The sequence below is a fragment of the Petaurus breviceps genome, unplaced genomic scaffold (assembly GCF_028583685.1).
Source record: "Petaurus breviceps papuanus isolate PSGF00001 unplaced genomic scaffold, PetGlider_PUasm1.0 90633, whole genome shotgun sequence".
NCBI lineage: Eukaryota > Metazoa > Chordata > Mammalia > Diprotodontia > Petauridae > Petaurus > Petaurus breviceps.
This window is the reverse complement of record NW_027187293.1, coordinates 3123450-3147094: the sequence shown is the minus strand read 5'-3', so window position 1 is coordinate 3147094 and position 23645 is coordinate 3123450. Positions and strand designations below refer to the sequence as shown.

The 23645-nt window shown below is 37.3% G+C and overlaps 1 protein-coding gene across 2 annotated transcripts in view; it reads right to left on the bottom strand.

Moving 5' to 3' along the window:
- Positions 1-23645, bottom strand: part of RGS7 (regulator of G protein signaling 7) — a 690838-nt gene that overhangs the window by 23903 nt on the left and 643290 nt on the right. For both annotated transcript variants that reach the window (XM_069064480.1, XM_069064481.1), the window contains exons 11-14: positions 16607-16705; positions 13300-13361; positions 11406-11516; positions 9702-9827 (exon numbers count right to left, since the gene is read on the bottom strand). In XM_069064480.1, the coding sequence (XP_068920581.1) occupies positions 9702-9827; positions 11406-11516; positions 13300-13361; positions 16607-16705 (398 nt within the window). The remainder of the gene's footprint in view (positions 1-9701; positions 9828-11405; positions 11517-13299; positions 13362-16606; positions 16706-23645) is intronic.

Below are 23645 nucleotides of genomic sequence, written 5' to 3'. Positions count from 1 at the left end.
TAAAGAGCTAATAATTTAAACTGAAGAGAACAGGTTTACCAAGTCATTGAGAACTTGTAAGAGAAGAATCTGGGAGTTGATAGAGGGATGAACTGGAGGGAAGTCAGGAAGAAGTAGCTTGGAATCCTCACTCTAATATTGGTTTGTAACCTGGGGCAATTCATTAAACTCCTCTGAGCCTCAGTTTCCCCATGTTTAAAATGTAATAATGTTTTTAGTTTTGAGTTTTGGGGGTTATAAGACTCAGATAAGATAATATATAATATCATTATTGAAAGGTAAATTTCTTTCATTTTTTCCTTAATAATAACCTACTAAATGTTTAGGTAACACTTAAAGATATATATATACCGTGTTTCCCCGATAATAAGACCTATCCCAAAAATAAGCCCTCCCCTTACTGTGTAAGATTCCTCTAAAATAAGCCCTCCCCTGAAAATAAGCCCTATTGAGATTGCTACTGTAGTGAAGATGATCCCCTGCGCTACATGCTACATTACGGTACCCTCTGTATACACTGTCCCCCCCCCCGCGGGTGAAACGCACGCCGTGCTCCGAGCTGCATCCAATCAGAGCTGCAGCAGTGAGCGCGTCATCCTGTTCTTCCCCGGTGATTTGCTTATTGAATAAAGGTACATTTTTTTGTTCACATTTGCCTGTTTATTAAAATTGCTGTCAATGTTCATTAAAATAAGCCCTCCCCTGAAAATAAGCCCTCTGGTGTTTTTCTGTCCAAAAAAATAATGACAGTGTCTTATTATAGGGGAAACACGGTATGTATATATATGTGTGTGTATTTATGTATATACATATATATATACATGTATATAAAATGTCATTTTCTTTTCTTTTGCGTTTTGGAGAGGGGAGGACAGGGCAATTGGGGTTAAGTGACTTGCCCAATGTCACATGGCTAGTAAGTATTAGGTGTCTTGAGGCTAGATTTGAACTCAGGTCCTCCTGATTCCAGAGCCAGTGCTCTATTCACTGCACCACCTAGCCACCTCTGAAATCTAGAGATTTAGTCAGAGAAGGGAGATTCCTGGGGATCATTAGTTTTGGGAGTTGATTCACAGGCAACCCCATATCTGGGAATTTCTATGTTCTCTTTCAGAGAAGGAAGTTTTCTATTCGAGTGTGACAGAAGATAGTTCACATAATTTATATCACTTCCTATTTGGTAAGAGCAAAGCTGTTGACTTACTCAGTTAATGCAAGTCTGATGGGAAAGAGATGGCTTATTCAGTAGCACTAAAAGTATATTTACCTTTGGGGAAGGTGGTATAAACCACAAAGTAAGTCTACTTTTGTGATTGTAACATCTCATATGAGTGGTAGCAATAAAGAATATTGATATTTTTAAAAAAATGCAATTCTGTTTCAATAAGCTTGTTTAAAAGAATTGTGCAATTTCCCAAAGGTGATCCAGCCTACTCTCTTTCTCTCTCCTCCTCCTGTTTAATTCTGGGACCAGTTCATTGTCCATCTGCAGCATCTGTGCCAGATATATTTATGCTGGTGGATGCCCTCTTAAGATCATTAAACCAAATCCTATCAGTTTTCTATGGCAACACAAAAAATGAAATGCTTTAAATTTAAAAACAAAAATGTTTAAATGAAAAAGTGATGAACTGAAACAATCCCCCCCAGAATGGTATATGTAAAAAATGGGTAATATACACATTTTTGTGAAGTAACATAACATAAATTATTGCATCAAATATTATTTTCAGTAAAAATTGCATCAGGTGTCCTGAAGGCCAGCTGAAGTTGTTGAGAAAAAGCTAAGGCCAACAAAAGGAGTTTGTCTGTTCTATTGGGGGGGGGGGGGAAGAAGGATCAAAGGAGGGTTAAGACTAGGAGTGGATGAAATAATAACAGCGGACCATGGAGAGAAGGCACTGGTAGTGTGTGTGTGTGTGTGTGTGTGTGTGTGTGTGTGTGTGAGCATGTGTGTACATGTGCAGGTGTGTGCATACACAATTGTACAGTTGTCCTTTGTGTTCAAAGAAGATCAAAATGATATCACTAAGACATCACAGCCTGTCTCACTGTGGCTAATCAGACCAATATAAGCTCTGAATGCTCCACCATGGGTTTAGGGCCCAAGTACTTCTTATGAACATTTGGAGTGGAGATATCTCTAAATTTGTACATCTCACATTTCTTTTGAGCTACTAAAATACTGCTTTGCCTATAGAGCACATTGCCTTCTTTGATATGGGCTGTCCTGGCCATGCTGGCCAGTCTTATGCCAGTGTATCCCATGTCTCACAGTAGTTTCTAAAGGTCTTTAAAGAGACCTTGAGAATGTCCTTGTATCATTTTTTCTGACCTCTGTGTAAGTACTTGGCTTGTGTGAGTTCTCTGTAAAATACACTTTTAGGCAAATGTACATCAGACATTCAAATAATGTGGCCAGCCCATTGAGATTGCACTCTACAAGGTAGAGTTTGAATTCTTGGCAGTTCAGCTTGAAAAAGGACCTCAGTTTCTAAAACCTTACATTGCCAGGTGATCTTCTGAATCTTCCTAAGACAATTCAAATGGAAGTGATTCAGTTTGCTGGCATAGTGCTGGTAGACTGTCTGGGTTTCATGGGCATACAACAGAGTGGTCAACCCAATGGCTCTGATCTGATAGGACACCTAACACCTCTTCTTTCCCACACTTTCCTTCAAAACTTCTCAAAGACTGAGCTAGGTTTGGCAAGATGTGTGTCAACCTCCTTATCTTTGTGGACGTCCCTGAAAAGTTTATTGCCAAAATAAGTGAACTAATCCACAGCACTCATACTTTCTCCATTTGCTATAACCAATGGTTTCACATATGGATGGTATGGTGTGGATTGGTGGAGAACTTCTACTTTCTTGGCCTTAGTTTTTGGGCCAAAATTTGCACAAATAGCAGAGAATTGATTTGTACTTTGTTGGATCTCAGCCTCAGAGGCTTCACTGAGTGCACAATCATCTGCAAATAGAAAGCTGTCCACCGACTTTCCCTCCATGTTAGTGTAACCTTTTTAAATTAAATAATTTATTGTCAGTCGAGTAGCTGACCTAGGTGGCATTTCATCTTCATTGAAGGCATATGACAATACTGCTGAAAACATCCTGCTATAAAGCATGAGAGCAAGCACATAGCCCTGTGTTTCACTCCATTTGTGACTAGGAAAATGTGAGAATGTCATCCATTATTCGGAACCTGTGTAAGAATGCCATCATGGAACTGTTGTTCAATACTGATGAACTTCTCCAGGCTATCAAATTTTGCCATGACCTTCCACAAGCCTTCACAATTGATAGAATCAAAAGCCTTGATCAGATCAGCAAGTTTGTACACTATGTACAAACCTTTGTTCTGCTCCTGGCATTTCTCCTGGAGTTGTCAGGCAGCAAACACCTTATTGACTGTTCCTTGGCCCTTTCTGAAGCAACACTATCTCTTGGGTAGATGGCAATCTTCCAGGCAAAGGATTAGCCTATTAAGGAGTACTTCGGCAATCCCCCATGATTACCACAGCAAAGTCTATTTTCTTTTCCTTTACAGAGACAGACAGTGCAGGCATCCTTGAGCTCCTGGTAGATAATATCCTCTTGCCATATAACCTGGAAGATTTTGGTCAGCTTTTATACAAGCAGTGGACCCCCTGCCCTGTAAATCTTAGCTAGAATAGAATCAGCACCAGGTGCTTTGCTACAGGAGAGGAGCCTAATAGCATTCAAAACCTCTTCTTCATTTGTAAGTTCAGTTGAAGAAGGATTGACTTCAACCTGTGGTATAATATGCTCAATTGCTTCAGCATTGATTGATGGCAGTCTGTTGAGAATGCTATAGAAGTAAGTGTTTGGCCCAACTCTCTAGGATCAATGTGTCTCCATCAATACTGAGTAGCTGAGATACGCCATAGGTTTTTGGCCCATAAATAGCCTTCAGGGCATCATAAAGTGCTTTGCATTGTTACTATCAGCATAAAATAGAATTTTATTTGCCTTCTCACTGAGCCAAGAATCTTGCATCTCTCTAAGCTTCTTTTGCACTTTGCTTTTGATGTAGTTAAATGCTACCTTCTTAAAGATGGAAGACTATCCTGCTGTTAAATCCTGTAAAGTTCTGGTTTTTTTTTTATGTTTAGTAGTTTCTGAAATTCCCCATCATTTTTGTCAAACCAACCTTGATGTTTACAAGTGTTCTGGCTCAGGTGAGCAAAGATGGTGCTGTATAACCAAATCTCTGAAAGTTGCCCACTCCTTTTCTGCTCCGCTGTTGCCAGTGGTGTGTATACACACACACACTCACACATACACATGTGTATGTATGTATACATGTGTGTGTAAACCTATACAATTTTATGTATTATTCACTGCTAAGGAGAATGAGCTTTGGAAGAGAAATGAAAGAACATTATTGGCTAACAGGAAATTAATCCCTAGGACAAGAAAGGAGAGAGTAAGAAAGTACCTAGTTCACCTTGAAAAATTCAAGTCTACTGACCAGGATTAATTATAGTCTTGGATACTGAAAGAATTAACAGATGCAACTAAGCCACTATCACTAAAAGATCATGGAAAACAGAAGAGAATTGGAACAGATTATTCTTCCAATTAAGAAAAGAGAGAGAGAGAGAGAGAATAGAATCTGTAAACTTTATAGATCAGCGATCTTGACTTTTATTTCAAGAAAAAAATTAGAATGGATCATTAGAAAGTTGATTAGTGAACATCTAATAAAGGAAGTGGTGGTTATAAAAAGTCAGCCAGAAGCATAGATGGATAGATCATGCTAAACATGTTTCCTTTTTTGACAGCATTGCTAAACTGGTAAATCTGGCAAGAGATGTAGATTTAGTTTACTTGAATTTTGGTAAATAATATGACAAAGTATTTCATTCTATTCTCATGAAATAGATGGAGTGATATGGATTAGATGGTAAGACAATAAATAAGAAGGATTCAGGATTGGAAGAATGGTCAGACATGAAGAATAGTTAGTAATGGTTCAGTGTCAAAATGGTATCTATATTTGGCTAGATTTTATTTAATATTTTTATAACATGATAAAAGCATAGATGGAATCTCAATCAAATTTGTAAATGGCATAAAACTAAGTGAAATAGCTAAGAGAGAATTACAGTCAGGATCTAAAAAAAATTGTGAGACACTAGACAATTTTGCTAAATCTAAAAAGATAGAATTCAATATGGATTTGTATAACATCTTACATCTGAGTTTTAAAAAATGTACCTCACAAGTAGAAGATGGAGAGACAGCAATATCTGGAAAGGATAAAGATCATTCTTTCTGGCTCCTGACTATATTTTTCTACCTCTTCTTTAATAGTCTTCTCACGATGGAAATGCCTCTGCCCTGGTAGCCCCCTCCTTTGATTGACAAATTCTTGCCAGGGACTAGCAATCAAGGAAGTACCTGGGCTATCCATGCTCACTTCTTGCTCAACTCCATTCTTGACTCTCCAGAATTTTTACCTTGCTGCCTTTATATGTGGTCTCCCCCCATTACAATGTAAGCTTCTTATGGGCAGGGAATGGCTTTTTCATTTTATTTTTATTTGTATTCTCAATGCTTAGCACAGTGCCTGGTCCATTGTATGTGCTAAAATTTTTCTTTCTCTCTTTCTGTCTCTGTCTCTGTCGCCCTGTCTTTGTCTCTCTGTCTCTGTCTCTGTCTCTGTCTCTCCCTCTCCCTCTCTGTCTCTCTTTATCTAAGTGAACTAAATGCTCAATATAAATCAGCAGTGAGATGTGGAAGCCACCAAAGCTCATCAGGTCTTGGGCTAGTTCCAGGAATAAGGAAGTAATAATCCCTCAGTACTTGACTTTGGTCACACTATATCTAGGGTATTGTATCCATTTCTGAGTGCCCCAGTTTAAAAGGGACATTATTACAGAGGAAAGCTCTGTAGAAATGCAATAAGAATTACAAAGGATGTTGATTTCATTTTATATAAGGACCATTTAAAGGAAATGGAATGTTTAACCTGGAGAAAATATGGAAGGGGACATGCAAATAACAGTCTGAATGGCTTTCAAGTGGAATAGAGATTAAACTTATTCTGTTTGACCTCGCTGACAGAACCAATACCAATGGCTGGAAGCTGTAAAACAGTAAATTTAGGCTTAAATTTACTGAAAATCATTTCTGTGTAAAAGTAGAAAAGTTTGCTCATATTGTTGGGTTCTTCACATTGGAGGTCTTCAAAAAAAGGTTGTATGACTGACTACTTGTCTGGTATATTATGGCAGGGATTTTTTTAAGGTATTGGTTGAACAAGTGGCCACTAAATTCTCAGATATTTGTTTTATTAATTAAAATTCATTAAATTAAAATCAATCAATTAATTAAATTTTATATAAAATAATAAGATAAAATAAATTAAATTTAAATGAATTAAAAAGCACATATTGGTAACAGACCTCACTAAATTGCTTGCAAGTTTCTTAGAATCAGAAAAAAAAATATATATATATATATTTAATTAGCCTGTGATTTTGTTATTGTTAGTAGTAAGCACATAAATAATTTAAAATGATTTTATTATGAAGATTTAGCTTAAATTTCAATTAAAATGTTCTGCCATTGCAAAACAAAAGGTTGAAAATCATTGATTTATAGTTGTAGTTATTCCTGATCTTCACTGAAATGTTAATGGAGATAAGCATGGTCTTCCTTCCCTAAAATCTGGAATGCTTCATCATTTAATACCTTTATCTCCCCTTTCTCCCCTCTCTCTTCCTCTTCCCCACTCCCTCTGTCTTTTCTCTCCTTTCTCTTTGTATCTTTCTTCTCTTTCTTTCTCTTCTCTTCTCTTCTCTTCTCTTCTCTTCTCTTCTCTTCTCTTCTCTTCTCTTCTCTCTCTATCTCTCTCTCTCTCTCTCTCTCTCTCTCTCTCTCTGTCTCTGTCTCTGTCTCTGTCTCTCTGTCTCTCTGTCTCTCTCTCTCTCTCTGTCTCTCTCTCTCTCTTTCTCTCTCTCTCTGTCTCTTTCTCTTTAACATTTAGTAAGAACTTACTATGTGCCAGGAATTGTGCTCTGGAGATACAAATATGTGAGAAATTGTTATTTCTCTGCTGTATTTAATAAATTATGGAATCAGGGCCAACATTTTCCCCCTTTTCTACTTCCTCATCCAGAAACTAGCCAGGGTGTGAAATCTCTTTTAGAGATTTATCTGGGCCAAAATCTAATCAGACAATAAAAGAAATTCTAAGTTTGGGCTAATGGGCATATTCCTGCTCATTGAGATTGCTCAGATAGGTCTGGGGAAGTGCTGACTTTCCCTTTTGTTAAGGCAAAGGATATGGAAATTTATGTCTCTTTGACCAAGATTGGGGTGACCCAAGTTGTGTGCCCCAAGACCCTCACTTTAATATAGCCCATTTCCCATTTTGTTAACCAATCAGAGTTGATTGGTAGCCCTCAGGAACACCTAGTCTTTGAAGGGTACATAAACTGTGAGCCCATTGCCATGAGGGGTTCTTTGGTCTAAGAGAGATGGTCAAATGACCATCCTTTTATTAACAAATGTGCTGGTCTTATTAATAAAATTATTAAATTACCCAGAAATTATGTCTCTCAGAATTTTTTAATCACCACAAATACAAGAAAAAAAGATAGTTCATATTTTCAAAGAGCTTGTATTTTAATAGAAGAAGACAAAAGATAAAGAGGAGCTGGAAAGCTGGAGAGGGGTGGTGCAAAGGTTCTGGTGACAAGTCAGAACAGGCTAGGAGAGTGAGTTTAGCTGAGAGATGAGGTCAGTGGCTAGAGCTCCTTATGAAATAGTGATCCTGGTGAAGGATTCTCTAAAAAGGAAAATAGCCACCAGGAGGCAGCATCACCCAAAACCTCTATTTCCCAGGTGCTCCTGAGTTTCCCTTACTTTTAATCACCCTCAGACAGACACAGACAGACAGACAGATGGACAGACAGACAGACACACACACACACACACTTTTTGCAGGTAGAGCTAAGAGAGTCTGAGAAGACTGGTCAATCAAGGGAGATTAATTTTCATATCTCCAAAATTACAAATTAGTTTTCTGTCTCTATTTACAGAGAAAAGTCATGTTAGATCATTCCCTGGCAGTCTCAAAATCTTGCTTTGTGAAAGACCCAAACAGAAGATTCCTTAGTTTTGATCTACTATGAAGCTGAGCATGTGAAACTGTACGGTAGATAACAGATTTCTGATCGCCATTCTTAGGGTGTGTTTGAGGTTACCCTGTAACAGTCTGTGGAATGTTAGGCATGTCCACTCAAAGACAGAGGGTGATTTGGGGCCATGATATAAATGAGGGAACACAGAATTTTTATTCCTGAATGACTTGAATATTCTTCATAGGAGGATCTGTAAAAACCTTTTGTAGAAGTTGTGGCTATGCCAATGATTGCTTAGTTCCATTGAAAGGGGAAAAAAATCCTTAGAACTTATAAGAGAGGGAATTTCAATTTCATAAGAATACCTAAGTCTGTAAAAAGTTAAAGGGTATATCAAGTTTCCAGAGAAAAATAATGGGGAAGCTTAAAAATTTCATTTTAATGTGCTAGAAAGTCAGGACTCATGTTAATGGTCTTGAAACTGTCAAAGAACAGAGCAGTGACTCAGAGTAAAACTACAGTTCATGTCCAGGTGTCACTTAAGTTATGAGACTTTCAAAATATGTGAAAATAACATTTATACCAGATGTGAGAGTTGAATGCAATTGTTCACCTGTCACACTCTAAGTTCAGCTGATATCTGTTTCCAGCTGCTGGCTTGCTATTTTGACCTTTGCAAGGTAAAAAAAAAACTTCTGCCCCTTGGATTCTTCCCAAAGTATATGGTAGATGCATTTAATATCAAGTCTCCTTCCCTTGCCATATCACTATACTCACCTTTGCTTCAAAAGTGCTGAGAGAGTGAATATCTACACAGACATTATTTTTAACTATATAAATATTATAAATAATGGCTAAGTAGGTTCACTGGGGATCCTCAACTCTGATAGAATTCAGGCTAAAAATTGTACTTGCTCACTGTATCCATTCTAGGTCTAGAAAAAAAATATTGAAAAATAAAATAAAAAGAATTCAAGGCCAAAATGATGACTGAATCACAAGACTCAATTGCTATATATGAGTAGTGCTTGGTATGGACAGGCAGGTGGTATGTGCCATTCTTCTTTTGAAAGTGAGTTCACCAAGAGAAGGTATTGCTTATATGTACTGAGAAGTATATAACATTTCTGGAATATTAAGTGGATATCTGATTGTGGGCAGCTAGGTGGTACAGTGGATAGAGTGGGGAGTCAGGAAGACACTTTCATGAGTTCAAATATGGACATTTTTACTAACTGTGTGACCCTGAGCAATTCACTTAACCCCATTTAAATGCTTCCATTTCCTCATCTGTAAAAAATGGAGAAGGAAATGGCAAACAACTCCGGTATCTTTGCCAAGAAAATCCCAAGTGGAGTCAGGCAGTGCTGGACACAATTGAAATGACTAAACAACAACAACAAACTATTTCATTGTGCTGTCCACTGTTTTTCCCTCTGGCCAATGATGGAGCAGCATCACTGATACACAAAAATACAAGCTTTTGTTCCTTGGTGTAGAAAAAAAGCAACATATTTAGTCCAGGTTCTCAGAAAACAATTTCTCTTTCAATTATGGTACAAGATCAAAGCAATTAAAGTTTTACCTCAAATTTTCTGAACTGAATTCTGACTCGAGAAATTTGAGGAACTGTTCTCTCCCAACTGGATCTTTCAATGCTTCATCCATGCCAAAACCCCATCGTTTAACTCTCTGCTGGCCAGGTTCTTTGCTGTAGGTACAAAACAGGTCAACACAAATCATTCCACCATATATCCATTTTTCCAGTTTTCTAGCACTATTGCATCTAGCCTAATGAGTCAGATTAATGTTGAAATTTTAGCCTTAGATTCTCCTTTTAGTTAAGAACATGTAAAGATTAAAATGAAGCTATATGCATATAGTCACAGTGTGAAAGATGGGGGATCAGACAGCAGTATGATGTGAAGTGTGAAAAGCAAGGGAGAGAGGTGCGTGCCTGTTGTCCCTGCTATCAGAGAGGCTGAGGCTGGTGGGTTTCTTGAGCTTGAGTGTTCAGAGCTGCAATGTGCTAACCAGATCAAGTGTCTGCATTAAGTATAGCCTTGTTATGGTAAGCCTCCACAAATGGGAGGGGGTGGCTACCACAATACCCAAAGAGAAGTGAACTAGCCCAGTTCAGAAAGGAATGCACTAGCTCAAATCCCTCATGCCAATCAAAGATGGACTGGGACTGGGAGCTTCCCAAGTACTTATACCCTGGGCAAGATAGAGAGAGAGAACCAGTATTTTTTTTTTTTAAGTATGAGAATAGGGATCAAGAGATATGAGTCCTAGTCTCTGGGGCTCTAACCCTAACTTGCTGCCATTTAACCTCTCCTTTAGTGTCCTCATCTGCAAGAGGACTCATGCCTAAGGTTTCTGCCAGTTGGAAAATTCTATAGAGCACAGATTAAATTAGACTGGGCTTGCGAAGACAGTTAGGGATCACTGGCTGAATTTAGGAGAGAAGAAAAGTCATGGAATCTACTTAGGGATGCATACCACACTAAATCTTCACTGAGGTGCTGCTATCTGGTGCTGTTATCCTGGTGACTTCTCCATATATGTATTCTTAGATCATTCTTCCTCTAGCTATAATGCAAAGGGCAGAATGGGGAAATTCTAAACAGGTTTTCAGCTTTGCTCAGAGGCTTGTCTATAAAGTAAATTTATAACTGCATCTTGGAGTTTTCCCAAGTATATTATATCTGTTATAAGCATTATATACTATAGTATATGTACTATAGTATATAGTGTATATATATAATATATGCTATATAATTATAGTATATTTATACTGTGTCATAGTCCCTTCTTCCTTTCCTACTCCTTCATTAAAAGTAACCACAATGTATTTATTTCTGATAGAAATTCCCATCACCTTCAGAAGCATCATTCAAATTATTTGGATTATGCCCAGAGATGACTTTGGCTCACATACTAAATGTGTGTTCATAGACTAGGGATTACTGAGAGGTGAGATAGAGAGTGCTTCAAGAGCTAATCACCCTGGATTCATTTCAGAAATGGAAATCTCTCTCCCTTTTGTAAGTCTTTAAAACCATTGTGCCATGACTCTGCAACCTATGGGAGTAGGTGTCAGCCATTACAGGGCCCAAAATAATGCCTTTTGTTCAAAGAAATAATAGGAAGAAAATTATGTCACTAATCATCATATTTTAATAGGAAAACTTAGAGTTTATAAACTCTAGGATTCTTCTCCTTTGGAAGCAAACCCTGAGATGAAGCATAACCTTTCTGTGGGAAGGAGAGTTAAAAAATCACCAACCTTGCTTCAAGTTCCCAGAAAGTGGTATCATCTGACATCCAAGGATTGGAAGGGTCAGGTGGCACAAGAAAGGGGTCATATTCAACATACTGTTCTGTGTAGCTTAGTAAACTAGGAACAAGCAAAAGAAGTACATACTTATGATCTTCTGGTTTCTCTAGGTATAATCCAACACAATGCAAATGAAATAGGTTAAAATATAATTGACTAAGGAAATCCTACTTATTCAGTACTGTAATAGGAAATCCAAATTTCACGTCATTTTGAATACTTCCCCAATTCCATCTTGAATATGTAGACTCGTTATGTTTATTAATGAACTCAGAAGACTGGTAAATAATAGCAGTAAAGATGCTGATAACTTGGCATATACTGACAACTGTCTACCAATTGGCTCCAATAAAAGTATACATGACACACTTTTCAGTTTAATTCGCATAATTACCATTTTCTCTATAATGTGTGTGTGTGCACATGCATATATAATTTGATTTGTAGTCTGCCAGCTCCTGAGGCATAATGGCCACATTGAAAATTTCATGGTTGGGTCTCTTGAGCCAGTAGGAGTTGACTCCAGCATACATGTGATGTCATATCCCCTGTTTACCCTCATTTTTCCTGCTAATGAAGTGATTGACTCACCACTTGATTGAGAACTGAGTATCTCTCACCCATGAAGTGTTAAAAAAAAGATTTTAAAGTTTGATCAGAGCTTCAGAGCTGAAAATGAATTAAGAAATCATCTATTTTAACTCCCTCATATTAAGGTGAGGAAATTAAGACTCTAGAAGATTAAATAATGTGCCTAAGGTAACAGAAAGTAGTAGAGGTAGGATCTGAATGCATGTCTTCGCACTCTACATTCAACATCCTTTCCAGTTAGGTGGAATAGTGGATAGAGTACTGGGTGTGAAGTCAGCAATACCTGAGTAAATCTGAGCATATCCGATTTAATTTGGTCTGATCAAATGAGGCATTACACTAGCTGAATGACCCTGGGCAAGTCACTTAATCTCTGGTCTGGTTGTTCAGAGAACTAAATGAAATAATACCTAACTTGCAAAGTATCTAGCAAAATGCTTAGCACACAGTAGATACTTAAAAATGCTTATTCCTTCCCCTGCTACTGTGGTGGAAAAATATCATCCAACATCTGAATTATGAAGAATGGATCTAAATGTGGGTAGAGGAAATAGCTAAAATGTAGCACTCTGGCTGAAACAAAGAAAGCCATTTGGTGAAGGAGTAACATAGGAGTTATACATCTTTACAAAAAACTTACCTTTTTTGTTTTTAAATTTCATTTATTTTATTCTGAATTTAAGAAACAAAACAAGCATTTCTATAACAGTAGAATAGGGCAAAAAAGATGATTGTACATGATATTACAAATCTATCATATACAACTTGCTGTTCCTGTTAAATATATAATAGTATCATGTAACATTTTTTCTGTTTTTTTTTCTAGCCCTAAAGATGGCTACTATTAAACACAAATACATGTATATAGGTAGATATACACATATATGTCTATACATATAGTGTATACATGGTGACTCAAAGTTGTTCTTAAAACAATATTGTTGTTACTGTATCAAATTGAACCAGAAAATTGGGAGGGAGCTTCACTCCTATCTGGAATAAAGGGATCAAGATCTCAGCCTGTATCATTCCTGGAGCTAAATGGAGAAGTTTGCTTTAAATGTTGGGGATCCAAGAAGGAATTGTCATTCCATCCAGGCAACTCAACTTTTTTTTTCTACTTTTTCTGAGAAGTCTTGAATTATTCACCTCAGCTTTATCCTGTAATACCACATTTCCCTGCTATCTATGATATATTTCCTTTCTATCTTTAATTTAAGACTTTAAAAGGGCACCATCTTAAAATCCTTACCTATCAGCAACTTTGGACATTTTTAACCGATGTCTGTCTAACTGTATTTGCCAGTATTTTATCTGGAAAAAGAAAAGGAGGAGAAACAGTTACAGGGATGATAGATATTTTCCTCTACTTATGACATTTGATGAGTTCAGCTAAAAAAAAAAATAAAATCAATAGTATCTAATGGAGGTAACATTCTTCTTCAGGTAACTAATTTACTCTCTAGTACAATCTAGTTATGAGAAGTGAAACCAGTATGATGATAGTTGATTATGATACTTGCAGAGAAAAAAAATTAAGCATTCTGCCTAATTTAATAAAAGAAGATAATTTTTCCTCTTAAAAAGCAAATGATTTCTTCAACATGTCACTGACTAAAAAAAGAAGGAAAGAAGCAAAGAAATATTTTAACCAATATTTCATTCAAAAATGAAATTCATCAATAATTTGTAGCTTTCAACCTGTTGTCCAATTCTGACTCACTGCCTCTGAAGGCCAGAGAAATGAAACATCAGAGACACATGCTCAGAAAAATATCTGATCTCCAAATCCCTCCATCTGCCTTGACTGGCCCACCCAATACACAAAAATCACATGAATAAAACTTTTGATTAAAAGGCTTTCCATGGAAACAATTTCTAATAATGCATTGACTCACATAGATTAAAAATCCATTAGGAAAGGGTTTATAATGCTTAAACTATTGTTTAGTACAACACCAAGTTGACTGTTAATAATCCCTCTATAAGCTGATCGCACAGGAGAGTATTAGGAGGAAGAGAGTCAAATAGAAAACACACACACACACACAATGAAATTGTTGACTGAAACAATCTAAGGGATCCCATTATTACTGAACTGTAGAACTGGAATGTCAATATAAGTCAAGAAAAAAAGATGCCAAAGTCTTCAAATTTTTCAGTTTTTATTCAATATTACACAAGGAGAGGTATCTTAAACACAAGAGTATGTCAGTCAGTAGAGAGTTATCGCCTAGAGTAAAGCATATGTAGTTTATAAGACTTTACCACTGCCTTAATTGAATTTATCTTTCATAACTATCTAGCTTCCTAGTCTCTGGATAAGAGATTTTTCAAGCAGCCTCCAGATAATTAACTTGGTTTGCCAAGTATTATGACACCAGAAATGGGTGCCCTGAGAAAATATCCTCCCCATTAAATGAGATAATATTTGTAAAACTCCTTTCTCCCTCCTTCCCTTCCTCCCTTCATTGATTCCTCCCTCCCCCCCCCCCTTCCCCTCCTTCCCTCCCTCCTTCCTTCCTTCCTTCCTTCCTTCCTTCCTTCCTTCCTTCCCTACTTCCTTTTATTTTTTGTCAGTTTTTATGTGTGCACTTACCAAGAATCAGTTTCCCTGAATCTAATCACCCCTGAGTGACCTGATAAAACTGAATTCTTGAAATTTTACAGATTTCTAGACAAGGGGTGAATGGGTCACCTACCAAGGCAACTAATTTCATGAAACTCACCCAGTTCAATGGTGTCTTTTTCTTTACAAACTTCTTAACTGTTAGGGTATACCTCAAATTTTTGTGATAACTATATCTGTATGTAGAAAGCTCAGGAATGTGGTTGAATGAAGAAACAATGACCTTGCCCCTGGGATATACCATTCTCTCCATTCCATTTCTCTACTGAATCACCAAAAATGAGAATCTAAGAGACTGAATTTGATAAATGAGGAGCTTACCACCTTAGGAAGGTTTGAAAGTTGTTAGACCAAAAAAAAAATTGTCTGGCTTAAATTCTAGTATTCAGAGATTACAGTTGAGAGATATGTGAAGTATTCACCATAAACCAGGAAGGGGTTCTAAACCTCTCTTTGGATTCTGAACACTTTTGGTAATACAGTGATGCCTATGAACATTTTCTCAGAATAATCTTTTTAAAATAATTCCTGAAAGTGCAAAATAATTTCAGTTAGACATTAGGTTAATGAAAATTTCTCTCTCTCTCTCTCTCTCTCTCTCTCTCTCTCTCTCTCTCTCTCTCTCTCTCTCTCCCTCTCTCCCTATCCCCATGAAAGGTATTTAAGATCTAAGGACCACAGGTTAACTTCAGAGAAAGGGACCAAACCCCTGCATCAGGAAGATGAATCTGAAGAAAAGAAGGACCATGAATGCCCTGAGTGGCAGAGAAGACCTTGTTCTTTATTCTAAGCACAGTGGTTCCAGGTCTGGGGATGTCCTGATATGGAAATGAAAGACTTCACAGTCAAGACTTTGAGGGAACAAGATAGAAGAACTTGAGAGGAGACTTTTTGCTGGCACTAGTCAATGACTTCTGGCTTTTCTGGCAGAATTTGAAAGACTTTTTTTTGGTTTAAAAGCTAACACATCAATACCAATTCTTCCCTTGAGGAAATGGAAGTTAAAGAGTTTAGATTAGACAGTAGTTACACAGCAGCAGCTGAGATTTTAAATCCAGTTGAGCAGCATTTGGTAGAATAGTATACAGGGAAAACTACCAAAAAGTGGCCTCAGGCATCTCCCAAGGACACTTGATAAAAGCACTGGCAGAAGATTAGTGATATCACATAAAAATGATCCAATAGCTATGGAGTTGTGAGTTGTCCTTCCATAAATATGCCTTGGCTATTTGTGTTCTTGCTATGTGTTCCTCTTCACGTGTGAACCTTGGCCACATATATGCCATATCTGTAAACACTCTTTCTACTGAAGTATGCATTTGTGGGATAATATATCCTAGTTCATGGGGAAAAGGTTTTGTTGCTACTTTTCTTACTATATCATTTCATCAAATGCCTTTTTTTTCCCAAAAAAAGTCTTCTGGCTGACTATTAAAGGTAAGCATGTTGGTTGGGGTTTGTGAACTATGCTTTAGGGTATATGAACCCATGGAGTACTTTGAACCCAGGACAAGTTTTCTATTGATCTGCCTAGCAATTAGATGGGGGCATGAAGCACTACATCTACACCAAGAACTAAAAGTACTAAAAGTACATTAGCAGTAATGCAATAATAGTTTACTCATGTATAGAGTAGTATCATCTCTGTGTGTGTTCTCACATTCTCACACATTTGTGTGGATATTTGTACATGTATGGCTATCTCAAGATTTCTCAAGCTCTGGGTCATGGAAGTCATAATCATAGAATTAAAAAAAGATTATAGATGATGGTGGTAGCAAATTGAATGTTATATGGAAATTGTGACTGAGCCTTCTACATGGCCTCAACCTGGAAGTCTTGGGGATATGTGAGGATCCTAAGAGGGAGCACTGGAGCCCAGAATAGCTATGTGTGGCAGCGAAGTATCTAGGAAAAATATATTACAAACCTGTTGGTGCAATTCGTCTTCTGTTGGAGGCTTAGTTTCTGGTATGGGTGTGTGGGTTGGGCTGTGGCTTCGAATATCATTTTGCAATCCGTAAACCGACTAGATTTAAACCAAAACAAGAAATACATTAGTTCTTAAACAAAATTCACATATTCAACTTTTACTTTATGTCACCTCTTCAGTAAAGGCTTTCTGTCTTTTAAATTATGTTTCAGGGGTGGCTAGGTGGTGCAGTAAGTAGAGCACCAGCCCTGGAGTCAGGAGGACCTGAGTTCAAATCCAGCCTCAGACACTTAACACTTACTAGCCATGTGACTTTTGGCAAGTCACTTAACCCCAACTGCCCTCCAAAAAGCAAAAAAACAAAAAAAAATTATGTTTCATATCACAATTTCTAGGGCACATACATTGTGTTGAAAAATTGAATCTTTTGTTTCTGAATCATTAAGCTCTGATTATAGATAGTGAACATGAACACAATAATAGATTATTTAAGGAGGGTAGGAGTATGTAGGAGGTGGAGAGAATGCTGAGGATGAGGCTCAGTAACAATTTTCTAAGTATAAACTTCTGGGAATGGAGATGGAAATAGAAGAGAAAGCACAATAAACTCATCTAGGGCAAACCATGATCTAAGCTTTGAAGAGAAAGGAAAGAGAGGCCAGTGTTAAAGAGCCTAGATAAGGAAGAGCTCTGACGATTTGAACTATTTTATGATAAAAGAACTAAAGCATGATGGTATCTCAGAGGTCAGTTAGTTCAACCCCATCATTTCACACATAAGGAGGCTGAGGTCTAGGGAGAAGTTAAATGATTGCCCAAGATCATACTGGTTGTAAATATTAAGGTCAGGTTTGGAACCCAGGTCCGACTATCACCATCATCATCTTCCTTCCAGAAGCAGTATTCTTTTCACTGTACCATGTCATCTACCCATGGTAGAATTTAGTCTTTAGTTATGTTCACATATTTTTCAGTCATTCACGATCCCATTTGAGGTTTTATTGGCAAAGATACTGGAGTGGTTTGCCATTTCTTTCTCCAGCTCATTTTACAGATGAGGAACTGAGGCAAAGAGGATTAAGTAACTTGCCCTGGGTCACATAGATAGTAAGTGTCTGAGGCTAGATTTGAGCTCAAGAAGATGGGTCTTCCTGATTCCTATCCCAGTGCTCCATCCATTGTACCACGTAGCTGTCTGTGTTCACACGGCCCTTTCCAAAAACACCCTTGGTCACAGCTTTCTCATGTGTACTTTAGTAGTGTAGTAGGTAGTAAGCTGGCTTTGGAGTCAGAAATAGCTCAAATGCTTTTAACTCTGTGACTTTAGTCTTTGCCTCAATTTCCTCTACCATAGAGTGATGATAATAAGAGCTCCTACCTTGCAGGGTTGTTATGAGGACTGACTAAGATAACATTTATAAAAGTACTTAGCATTAGGCCTGGTGTAGAGTAAGTCCTATATAAAGGCTTATTCCCTTTTCTTCCCCTAAGTCTATAAAGTTTGGGAATTACCAGAGAAAAATTTTAATGGATAGTATTGGAATAAGTGGACAGCTAGGTGACACAGTGGAAAGAACACTGGGCTTAGAATCAGAAGAACTCATCTTCACGAGTTCAAATCTAGCCTCAGACAGTTACTAGCTGTGTGACCCTGGGCAAATCACTTAACCCTGTTTGCCTCAGTTTCTCATCTGTAAAATGAGTTGGAGAAGGAAATGGCAAACCACTCCAGTATTTCTGCTAAGAAAACCCCAGATGGGGTCTGGAAGAGTTGGACACAACTGAAATGACTAAACAACAACAAAATTAGAGTGAGTGGTATGACAGCAGGCTGGATGCACCATTTTGCTTGGCTTCTAATGTCTGAAGGTAAACTATTGTATTTTATTTTATTTTTGCTTTTTTGGAAGGGGGAAGGTAGGGCAATTGGGGTTAAGCGACTTGCCTAAGTTTGTGTGTGTGTGTGTGTGTGTGTGTGAAGTGTCTTAGTTTGGATTTGAACTCAGGTCTTCCTGACTCTAGGACCAGTGCTCTATTCACTGTGCCACCTAGCTGCCCCTGAACTATTGTATTTTAAAAGCCAGAGTTGATGTTTAGACTGAGGTAATGCCTTAGTACTTTTTAAACTAGTGTCTATAGTATGCTATTTTTCTATTTTTCTAGACATTTGCTTTGTCTCTTGAATTAAAAGTAATGATGATTGGCTGTCATAAATTAGTGCTAAAGTTTAAGAGCATAACAAAAACCAGAAAACTTAAAAGGAATCAATATATAACAATTAAGTAAATAACAAAAGAATAAAAATGTGGCATATAGAACTACTAAGCCTGATTCATTATTCCAGACAAATACATTCTTTTGGGATCTTCAGATGGCTGACCTGAATCACTAAATCTTACCCTGGACCTCTGTAGATGTCATCTAAATTGACTATGAGTCACTTTTCCATCATTTCATAAACCTTCTTAACTCTGGAAGGACAGTTGATGAAATAAAAAGATTAGACTTTCTTTTTGCTATATTACTTAAAGGCAATATCAAATCTATGATTTCATCACCATTTTCCTTTAAAATCAAACACTGACTTTTAGGCTGTCATGTCCTATAATATGAATTTTTCTTTCAAAATGATAGACAAAAGTACTAGATAACTTGGGATTCTATCTTTTATTTGAGCTTTTTAAAAGAAGATCCTTAAAAATAAGCCTCTTTATGAAGAACAAAAATGAAAAACACAAAAACCCAACCAAAGGTTTATAACCAAACTTTTGTTGAAAGATTCAACAGGATACTGGATGAAAGTAAGGAAAACCAAAATTATATGGAAAATTATAATATCGTAGATGAAGAAACAAGATGATCTTAGAGGTCTCTTTTACCTTCAAAATTCTGTAGGGGAGGTTCAATGCATGCATAAGCCTGATCAACTTGTTCAAATGACATTTCCATATGGAAATCTCTAGGAAGAAGATGGCATCTCTCTCCACAGAAAAAGCTATGGAAGGAAATTATATCTGTCCACATAGAGAATTCTAAGGAACTGTTTTTGAGAAAACTGTGATAATGCATAAAGCCTTAGAGAGACTGGAACATATGTAAGTATTCTGTAACTGGTTGCAGTCACCTAAAGATGTGATGAAGAAAAAGCTTTTTGATTGGCTGCAGAAGGATTCAAAGAATCCTATCAGTCTCAGCCTCTTCCTCTCTACCTCAGAGCTCTGGCTGACCAGTGAAGGGAGTAGAGCAGAAGACCTGAATTCAAAAGGTCCAGGGGACTTCTTGGTATTCCCGAGTTCAGGTTTGCAGCTAATGCAATATTGACATATTAAGGAGTGAAAAGAATGAAGTCTTCTTCACCATCCCATCCTTCCAGAGTCCAAGTTTCATAGTCAGAACAGCACTGATGACTTGAGGAGTCAGGAGTGAGTGACCTTTGGGACCCCAGTCCAGGAATAACTCATTTGGTAGTGAAGTAGTCTTTAGATGTGAACTTGATTGGTGGGGCCAATACCATGTAGGAACTGAACAAAATTGTGAGCTGAAAGGAAAATACCTTTTCCCTGTACTCCTAATAGGTCAAGGTAGTATAAGATTGTTAAAGTAAATGTCTGTACCTTCGTTCTTGCTATATCTATGAAGCAAATATTCCTTTATAAAATGCTAATCAGTCCTAATTGGTTGAATGGAATTTGGGTACTAGTAACTGAACCATAGTTCGTGGGACATCTACTTTTAACCTCTCAGGGTACCCTGAAACTCTTAAGGTGAAGATGTAGCCAGTATAGACCTAAGAGAATAGGGCCAAAACTAACTATATTAAAATTCTACAATTCTAAGAGGTCATATTTCTTAGGCACCTGAAAAAGTCTCAATTTATGAAATTAGTTTAACAGCTACATGGTCCAAGGCATTAAACTCTTGAGGGTAGGTCTTAGGGAGATGGCTATTAACAATCAAGTGACTCAGTGGTTTTTATTTTGACTGGTCCTCAAAGTAAGCACTTTAGAGTTCATTTTACTACTATTATAAGACTACAGATTCGTTGAGGTTCAGAAGACAGAGAAGAGTATGCAAGAGAATCACAGTTTTAAATGTCATTTTTGGAAGTATTAAGGACAATAATATTATGCCAGTATAAGAGAAAAGTGGACTGTTGTAACTATCAGCTTGATGCAGGAGAAAGATCAGTGTATTTTGGACTTATAGAATCTACACTAACCCTGGCTTTGTCACTTACTGCTTTTGTGACTTCAGGTATGTCATTTTACATTCAGGATCTCTGTTTACTTATCTATAAATGAGAGAATTAGACTAGGTAATCTCTGAGGTTCCATTCAACTCTAAATTTAGGGTCTTATAAATTGTAGATTGATTCAACGTGACTTGTTTCATAGATATTGGAGACATAGAAATTGATTGCCATCCTCATACGGGTATTTTGAATCTTATCTCCATTGCAAGTGCTTTGAAATCCTTAGGAAAAGAAATAATGTTCTATGTGGTGGAAGATATGAGATATTAAGTTGGCTAATTCCAAATATCAAGCTCAACTATTAATCCAAGAATTTTTGAGTCTCTATTAATTTTGAAATTTGTAATCTTACACATATATATGAATTCATCGTTTCATCACTGAGTCTTGTAACCATGTATCTGTGCATATGTATACATATTCAGGTAATGAAACATACATGCAACCCAGAACCTCAGTTAAAATAGAATTTAAAAAAAAGTTAAAATTAGAAAAAAATAGACAATAAAAATTGTCTAAGCCTCAGCACTACATTTTGAAAATAAATTAGTTAAAATAATATGTTTGAACATCATAATTTGCATTTTGAAGTAAGGATCCATGATCAGCTGAGCCTTCTGCAGGTACAAAAATACAGTATAGTAGCAAGAACTCTAGATGTGCAATAAGGAGGGATCCAAGCTCTAATACCACCCCTGTCACTAGCTGTTTGAAAATGGGCCCCTAACCCCTTACCCTAGGAATAATACCTTTAAGACTTATCTCACAGGTCTGTTGTGGGCATTAAATGTGATTAAAAAGAAGTTATATAATAATTATCACAATTATTATCATGGTGACAATTATTACTACTAACATTTATATATGACTTACTATGTTCTAGGCACTATGTCAACAAATATTATCTTACTTGATCCCTATAACAACCCTAAGAGAGGGGGCGGCTAGGTGGCGCAATGAATAGAGCACTGGCCCTGGAGTCAGGAGGACCTGAGTTTGGATCAGGCCTCAGACACTTACCACACACACACACACACACACACACACACACACACACACACACCCTTAGCTGTGTGAACTTGGGCAAGTTAACTAACCCAATTGCCCTCCAAAAAGCAACAAACAAACAAACAAACAACCCTAAAAGAGAGGTGCTTTTATTATCTCCATTTTATAGAGGAGGAAACTGAGGCAAACAGAGGTTAAGTGACTTTCCCAGAGTCACAGAGTTAGAAGGTGTCTGAGGTTAGTTGTGAAGTCAGGTTTTTCTGACTCCAAGCCCAGTACTCTATTTATTATTGTACCCTCTGACATTAAAAACTTTAAATCCCGTATCAATGTGAACAATTATTACAGACTCATAAGTGTACATACATATTTTAGAGGTCAGATGGATTAATGGATATTAATTAGATATAGACCAGAAAAGAGCAACCTTCAAATTCCATCCCTGCTACTTAATAGCTCTTTGACCCTAGGGAACTACTCTGTAACTTTTCATTTGTAACACAGAGGTACTATACTACACTGTTTATGTGGTCCCTAAGTCTGTGAGCCTATGATCTTATTAATGTACTTATTATTTAAACAAACTGATGATTGTTTCTCCCCAAAAGAATAAACTGGACTTTGCAAATTTGTTCATTGTTTTTCCTCACTATGTATATTAGTTGATGTTTGTTCTAGGTCACTAACACTATACTAATATTCTTTTAAATCAGGAAAATAGAGGAAAGACAAAAGAGTAAAATATGGAGGGTTGTAGAAATTCAAAGCATATTGTTGCTTTGGGAGAGAAAGAAACTAGAGGTTGTTGAAATTTCCATATGATTAGAATATCTAAGTATGCATACCAGAGAAGCATTCACTTGTACCTAAGAAGTTCCCAAAGATTTTGAGAACTGTTCATTTCTGAAGTACATATGTTAATCTCCAATTTCCTTTTGTATTCATGAATTATATTTAACAATTGCATTTACATACATAGAGACACTTAAGGTAAATTGTTACTAATAGAATTTTTATATACCTGGCAAAAATACCAGGTATGTGGTAATTGACTAATTTTAAATATCAGATCAGGAGAGTAAGAGATAGAGGATAGAGGAGGTATTTGTGATGAAAAACCTCATCCAAAATTTAATCAAGAACACAGAGATCTCTTAGGATAAGAACAGGAATTTATTCTCTTCCCCAGGAGAAGAGGGCAGTCTCCCTCATAACTGATCATGAGGAAGAGGCACGTTACAAAAGGCAGAACAAGAATTTGTACCTTAACACAGTCAGACCCTTTTCCCTGGCTGTTCTTTCTCCCATTGGCTGAGAGGAGGGCTCAAGTCCCAGAGTGAAAATCTTCCCCAATGGCAAATAATAGGGAAGCCTGCCACTATCTCTCAGTGGCTTAGAGACAGGCTTACAAAGAACAAGGATGATGACTGACAGCAAGGGAAAGGTGGAAGAGTCCCAAAGCATGGGGGGAGGAGTGAACTTGGGCTGTCCCAGACTCCCACTGGCTGGAAGGAGGGGGCCCACAGAGGTGGAAAATCAGAAAGCCTTCGAATGACAGCAGTAATGGAGGGGGGGGAGGGGAGAGGTGAAGTAGACTGTCAGAACTGACACCAATTTATAAGATCCATTCTGAGAAGTTTTCAAGTTTTCACTCCCCAGATAGAGGGAGAGAGGGAGAGGAACAGGGGGAGAACAAAAAGGGGGGGAGAGACAGAGAGAGAGAAGAGAGAGAGAGAGAGAGACAGAGAGAGACAGAGACAGAGAGAGAGAGAGAGA